Source organism: Dromaius novaehollandiae, unplaced genomic scaffold (genome assembly GCF_036370855.1).
Source record: "Dromaius novaehollandiae isolate bDroNov1 unplaced genomic scaffold, bDroNov1.hap1 HAP1_SCAFFOLD_45, whole genome shotgun sequence".
In the NCBI taxonomy this organism is placed as follows: domain Eukaryota; kingdom Metazoa; phylum Chordata; class Aves; order Casuariiformes; family Dromaiidae; genus Dromaius; species Dromaius novaehollandiae.
In genome coordinates, this window is record NW_026991505.1 from 1445715 (window position 1) to 1453214 (window position 7500).

The window sequence follows — 7500 nt, forward strand, 5'->3', positions numbered from 1 at the left end:
TTCCAGAAATGGCTTTTGATTCTACAGCTTCCTCCTGCTTGTGAGAGCTGGCTGTGCAAATAATCAGTAATCAGTTCAGCTCCCCACAACATCATTAGTTTTCTGTGTGCCTGAAACGCTATGCCTTGATGTTTTCTGCACTGAAGTCCCATAAGGTTCAGAGGCTTGATCCCAAGAGGAGCTATCAGAGAGATGGAAATTTTCCTTTGTTGGAAAGAAATGTGATTGTTTCTGTGACAGGGAGGACTATATAAAGGTTTCCTGACACCACCGAACAGTCCGAATTAGTCCTCTTTGAAAGTGGTGTACTATATGTGATCTACTCTAATACTTCTATAATACTTCAGCTTTGGAAAGATACAGTATATTCAGCTAGGATTTGGAATGAAGAAAACTTATTAGAAAAACTTCTTTGAATAAAAGAAAGGAAAACAGGATTTCAGAGTGATCTTCACTTAAAAACTAGGTAACCAACTTCTGTTGCCTCTCTCCCTCCTTCTCTCCCTTCCTACCTCCCTCCCTTCCTTCCTTCCTCCCATTTTCTTTTCTCGCTGTCCTCAAACACACCATTCCTTTCAGTGAGCTGGTACACAGGTAGCAGCTCTGGCATCAGTACTGGCCATCTAGGTTACAACAGTTTCTAGTATTTGTTGAAACAGCTGGGGTGGAAAATCAAGGGATTCTTTTGTGTCCCTTTCCGGACTCAGTATCTGATCTCTTCCATTCATGAGGCAGCATCAGCTGCTGCTGCACCTTATGGAAGAGGACTCTGGGGAATGGAAATAGCAGCTCAGGACAGAAGGATAGCAAGCTACTGCTGAGTTCTTCTCTCTTTCCCTGCAGGGATGGATAACCAGACAGAGGTGAGCAAGTTCATCCTGCTTGGCCTGTCCAGCCCTCAAGGGCTGCAGCAGTTCCTGTTCATGCTCTTCTCCCTGCTCTACCTGTCCAGCCTGCTGGGGAATGTGGCAATTGTGACTGTGGTGATATGTGAACCTCGGCTACGCATCCCCATGTACTATTTCCTCTGCAACCTCTCCTGCCTGGATATTTTCTACTCCACCGTTACCATCCCCAAGATGCTGGCTGGGTTCCTCTGGGGGCACCAGGGTATTTCTTACACTGGCTGCCTAAGCCAGCTCCACTTCTTCCACTTCCTGGGCAGCAGCGAAGCTTTGCTGCTGGCTGTCATGGCCTATGACCGCTTTGTGGCCATCTGCCACCCGCTGCGCTACAGCCTGATCATGAGCCCACGGGCCTGCCTACTGCTGGCTGCAGCCGCTTGGGCTACTGGCTTCCTTCATGCTCTGATGCACACAGTCATGACCTCCCGGCTCCATTTCTGTGGCCCCAGCCACATCCACCACTTCTTCTGTGACATCAAGCCCCTGGTGAGGCTAGCCTGCAATAGCAACCAGCTCAACCTGCACCTGCTCAGCATCATCACGGGGAATATAGCGATAGGCCCCTTTGTCTTCACACTCTTTTCTTACCTGTACATCTTTTCCTTCCTCCGACTGAAAGTCCAGTCGAGGCAGGGGAGGAGGAAATCCTTCTCCACTTGCATCTCCCATCTCACAGTAGTGGCCTTATTCTATGTCCCTGTTATTTTTAACTATGTGCCACCTTCCTCAGGGAGTTCACCCAGGCGGGACATGATAGCCACACTTATGTATAATGTTGTCAGCTCCGTCCTCAACCCTTTGATCTACACCCTGAGGAATGCGGAGGTGAAACATGCCCTAAAGAGAAGACTTTTCTCCAGACAGTTACTAGTGCAGAAAATGTTCTGCCTTGCAGCTTGTGTGGGGTAGTAGGCAACGGACAATGCAATCAGAGGAGCTTTTGGCTCAAGAATGTCTTGTGCAGAAATCTGCTTTTCACTGCCAACAGCCTGGGTCCCTTCAGAAAAATCCTACTTACTGCATATGGCCCTATGTCTCCTCTCTTGGGCAATATCAGTGCATAAAGAGTGCATGTTGGTGGAACAGCCACTCCCATTCATCCAAGTGGAGAAGAGAAGCGGCTCCAGAGAGTGATACTTCAATAAAAACACCTTTTTTAGAGTGATTTACCCTCAAACATCACTTGATTCTTTTTCTCTTTCTTTCTTTCGGCAGCTGAATCCCACCCCCAGTCAGAGCTGTCAAGAGAAGTCAGGACATGATTCATCTTAGCCTAAAGCCAATAGACAAGGAGGGATTCAGTTGATTTTGTTGGATCCAGTTGGCCATGTGCAGACATGTATGTCATGCCACTTGAAGTACTCTGTGTATCTCAGCTGGTGTCTCTCTGCTGCTCCAGAAAGGCACAGGTCCTGCGCCAGATCTACCAGCCCTGTATGGCTGTCAGCTATCTTAGGGCATCTGAGATGGTGCTAGACACCTATGTTGGGCAACTGAATCCCACCCCCATTGCCTAGATTCACAGTGGTTAAAACTGCTGTTCAGGCACTTGTCTCACAGGGAGGAAGGTACATTTGGAACCCCAAATGTAGGTGTCCTAATCTCAAATTGAATCTCACCCTTAATCTCAAAATGAGTGGGAATGGTGGATTCCATTTGAAGAAAGCTTCCAGAACTGATCCTTAGGGCTTAAAGGTAAGGTGAGCTTGGGTGATGGGGATTAAGAGTAACAGCTGGAGAGGTCTTTTGATTCTTACCTGTCCTTCAGGTTTTTTTCCACATATTCATAAACTTCACCAACATGCCAGGTGTGTTTCACACAATACCTACTTGCTCAACACATTCCATGTTGAGACTCCTACCATAAGCCTTAAAAAGGCTGCTTCTAGTATTGTTGTTATTATCATTTTTAACAGTGTTATAGAATGATGATGATGATGATGATGGTAAATATTTCTATTAGGGCCTCAAGTAATCCCTGAATGCAAAATTTTCATGCCATGTGCTTGAAGGTGTCAAAAGAGATTCTTCCTCTCCTAAACAATGCTCCAAACCAGATACTGTCAGAGAGAGTGTCCCAAGGGTCCTGATCTGTTCCCATAGGACCACTCTTTGAGTCTGAGATCTTGTAAGTGTTTTTAGGTCTTTAAGAGTTAATATTTGTTTCTAACTGGCCAAAGACAATGTGAGTGCTCCCTTGCAACCCACCTTTCTGCATGCATGCTGTATCCTTCAGCAGAGGCAATGACTTGAGCCAGATCACCTGTGAAATCCCCTTACTGTCTTGCTCCAGTTCATCCTTCTGTGAAAACAGGCTTCTTGGGTTTGTTTTTAGACATGGACTCTTTTATATGCATAATAATGCTCTATGTTAAGCTCGTCACTGTGGGTCTAAGACTACCTTCTGTAGGAGGGTGGTGTGATTTATATTTTTGTGCCTTGCTGCTGCCTCCTTCCTTGTTTACACTACTATATGCACCTCTACCTATATATACTTATACCTATACCTAGCCACTAACTTCATAGTAGCTCTTTGTTTCTTTGTTTGTTTTTTACTGCGCGGTGTCTGCATTGATTAATGCAGTCATCTACAACAGGAGCAAAATGAGATCCCATGCTTTCTTAGGAAGTCGATTGCAAGGGGTGGGGCAAGGTCAACAAGAAGCAGCTTCCAGTTTTCTCCCAGTTGCTACTGTTTTCTTATTGTTCAACCTTAGCCAGTGCCTGTTTTTCCTAAGAATGCATTTTATGGAGAAGCAGATTACACTGTGCCCAGAGCTGCACAGTAACTCCTCTGCATATCGTTTCTGTGGCTTGTTAACACTTGCAGAACATATGGGCCAAACACTGGACTAAACTGTGAGTTTATGTGTTGGAAGGCTAGTCACCACAAATACAAAGAACAGATGATCAGTGATGGCAGAGGAATGCCAGGAGCCTAATCACTGCAAAGGAGCACCCAGATTTGGCTATTCCTAGGGCAGTGATTATGTCCCTGGGGCCTTGGACGGGGTGTACGCTCCCAGATGAGGCCACCCGAGTGGCTCTGCTTGACAACCTTGTGGACTGGAGGGGTTATTGCCTAAAGGGGACTGGGGAGAAAGAAGCATGAGAGAAAAGAGTTTAAAATGGACTGGCCGAGTGTGAACAGGGCAGCACGTTTGTCTAGCCATGTGCAGCACCTGATCAACCCTACCTAGCCAAGTGAGTGAAAAAACCATCAGAGTAGTGTCCCACCTCTTCTCCTCTCATGTCCTTTCAGAGAGGTCCATTCAGACCTCTTATGTCTCTTCTCAGCACCAGACCAGAGTCAATCTCAATAGGGTCTTCTTTCCCCACTGCTTGCACCAAGCCCATTCCCTTGGCTGTGGTTTCGCTGGATGGTAGATAGGGACAGGGAGACTCTTGTTGATCCATTCATGAGTGGCACTAATTGGGTGATGTGGCTATTTATTAAACACGTATGAACACCTTATGTAAACACCTAGCTAGGTCCCTTTTCCAGGTTAAAGTGATCCAGCCAACCTAGAGTTAGCTGGTGGTGATGACATGATCGTGAGAAAGATTGCCCAGTCAAGTAGTTGTCCATTTATTTGGGTAAGCTGGCCCTCTGACAATTTATCCTCTGAATATGTGAACAATGTCCAGGACTGAAGTTTCTCCTGCAACTCTGGTCTTGATAGTCCAACCCAAGGGTTGTTCCAAAGACTCTGATATTTCTCAGAGTTGCCAGGTTGTATCGTATTGAGATTTGAACCACACAATGTCCACAGATTATGACTGTTGATCATATGCATATCCTTAGCAGTTTTTATAAAGAAGCCATGACACTTCTCACCTTTCCTGGGAACCACCCCCTTGCTCCCCTCCAGGCACGTCCCTGCTCCCCAGAAAGCCCTTCCCCAGATGAGGGTGTCCACGCTGGCCTGGCCGGCTGCTCCAGGTCCCCCTCCCCTGTGCTCCCTGCAGGGCTCCGTGCAGGCACTGCTGCTCAGCAGAGAGCCAATGGTGGTGCCACAGGGCCGTGAGGCGACTCCATTGTGCCCATTCTCGTGAGAGCAGGAAGCAGACCCAAGAGGATGGTTATCATGCCACTGGCAGTCCCCGCCTCCCATTTTATGTGGCTGTGGAGGGTGCTCAGAGGGCCCAGGCAGCATTTCCGAGGGCACAAGATATGTTATGAGGCTGCACTGGAGCCAGCCTATGGCATGCCAAAGAGAGTACAAGGATGGCTCTCCAGTCTCTCTTCCCTGAGCCTGCTGGGTCTCCACGGCCTCTCCTGGGATTGCGGAGCCCTCCTTTACCTATGCATTTCCTGATTTTGCTCTTTACCGCTCGGTGACTCCACCTTGGATGGTCTCCTGTGTTGTACGGCTCCACTCACTGCCCACCCCCACTGTATGATATTCCCAAAAATGCTCTGAGCTCCGCTGGCAGCTTATTGCCTCTCCAGGAAGATGGTCAGCCATCACCCACCCCAACAAATGTGTCACAGCCTCAGGAAGGTTACTCTGGGATCCTTAACCATCTCCACTGACACAGGGCCCCAAAAGTGAACCCTGAATCTAAACCTGGTTCCCTAACAGCTTACAATGGGACACTGAACACATCAACCTGAGCCCGTGGAGAATGAAAGCAAAGCAACGGGCCCTTTTGGGATACCATTCCATCACCACTTTTGTGACTCCAATTTTGGAAGAAGAGCCAAGTGTGTAGGCACCGCACTGAGGAAATGGCTTTACATTGCGTAGATGCTATAAGGGAGGCCAGCTGTGTCTGAGAAAAAGGAGCCTTCCTGTCCTCATAGGTTGTATTCTTGCCTTGGGCAGTCAAGCGCCGAAAAAAGAGAGACCTCCTGGTAAAAAAAGAAGCACTGTTCCTCCCAACCACCTCCAGACCTCCTGCCATGCCCTGGATTTCCCGTGAGCTCCTCACAGTGCGCGCCTCATACGCTTCACTAAGCAGATTGCTGCAGCACAAGTGACCTCACAATCTACAGCGCAGCCCTCACACCTTCACCACCACCTCCCTCTTGCCTGCCTCTGCCCTCTGCCCTCAGCTCCACGCCCCTGCACTCCAACACCCCACCTGCCCTGCTCTTCTTCTGCCTCCCAGGCCCCCAAGCCCTTCCAGCTGGGCTTACAAGAAGGCTGGGTGCTTAGGGGCTGCGACAGAGCAAGTTTGGCCTTAGGCTTCAGGCATGCGTGCAGGCTTTGGGCTTTGTGCTGAGTGGGGTCAGGCAAAGCTTTTGGCTGCTGGCTCAGTGTAGGGCTTGGCCTTGGTGCTCAGGGTTTGCGGTAGGGGCTAGAGCTTTGGCAGAGGGCTGTGGGTTGGAGTGGGGGTGAGGGCCTAAGGAAAGCCTTAGCAGCAGGTTACCTGTTTCATTGAAGTTTTCTTGTCATTGAATAGTGTATGAGGTAGCTTTTTGGCACAGGATTTAGGCTTGAAGTTAGGGATGAGTCTTAGGAATGTGAGCCATGGTATCGCCTAACATTTACTTACTGTAACTTTCCCCCTGGGGGATTTTGGGAGGCCCCCTCAAAAGCAATCTCAACCATGCTATAAACTAAACCATTATGCAGTGAAGGGATGAGCTATCCAGCTGGAGAAGAGATCTGTTCTTCAGGCTTCGCTCTCTACTTGAAAGGGGGGCAGATTTTCCTGCTAAGAAATAGCTACCCAGACAATCTGACCTCTTGTAAGAGGGTAGTCACCCATCAAGTCAGACATCAGGAGCACTAAAAGTGCAGCCTAGCTATAAAAACTGTAGCAGCAATCATTTGCTAAGAGAACCTCTGATCCCTAACCTCACGGAAGTACCAGAAGGAGAAAGACAGAGGCAAGGTACATAAGAATGTTGGGCAGGAAGTGTTGCAGGGAGATTTCCTTGACTTTCCTGAGCTGCCTTCTTGGTTCCATGTTTTCAGTCCCAGCAAGGAGAAAAGGTTTGGCAGATTTTGGCAAGAAGCCTTGTTGCATGAGACAACAACTTCACTGCCCTCCTGGCCATCTGGAGTGGTTAGCTGTAGCACAGCATCCAGTGCACAGATGCAATGGTTACTGTCCTTCATTTTAAGCATAATCAGCCTTCTTGTGCGTGATCAGTTTGTTGTTGTGACATGCTGTAGAGTGTGTATTTGAGTTCTTTTGGATCTTGACCGGAAGAGGATTCACAAGCACAAGGCTGGAGAATAGCCAGATCCCTTTATTGCTGTAAGGCGATCTGTGATTCATATCAGCATATGCTATAGCAGGTTCTGCTGCATGGTGACTCAGTTCTTGCCCAGTAGATTGTACTGTTTATGCTGTTTGAGGAGCTGAGATGTGTGAACCCCTTAGCTACTGCTGAGGGAGATGGGGCATCCCCGGTGCTGCTGCCCCACTGAGGACACTGCAGCTGGTCCATGTCTTGCTGGTTGATGGTGCCCTTGCTGTTATAGACTGGAGTGCGGGACAGCAGTACGGCTAGCCCAAAGATCCATGTGTCATTCTTGGTGTTTCCCTGGAACAAACAGCCCTGGCTCATACCAAGAAACCCTGTGCAAGGCCCGCTAAGAGTGAGCAAATCCCCAAATCTCCAGGGAACATGGAAAAC

The 7500-nt window shown here is 48.4% G+C and overlaps 1 protein-coding gene across 1 annotated transcript; it reads left to right on the forward strand.

The window, feature by feature from the left end:
- The first annotated feature begins 845 nt into the window (after positions 1 to 845).
- LOC135327052 (olfactory receptor 12D1-like) lies at positions 846 to 1814 on the forward strand. Its single transcript, XM_064504670.1, has one exon. It carries the CDS (start codon positions 846 to 848, stop codon positions 1812 to 1814), a length of 969 nt encoding a protein of 322 aa, XP_064360740.1.
- The last annotated feature ends 5686 nt before the right edge of the window (positions 1815 to 7500 follow it).

Coding starts and splice junctions, on each gene's coding strand:
- LOC135327052 (XM_064504670.1), top strand. CDS start 846: ATGGATAACCAGACAGAGGTGAGCAAGTTCATCCTGCTTGGCCTGTCC.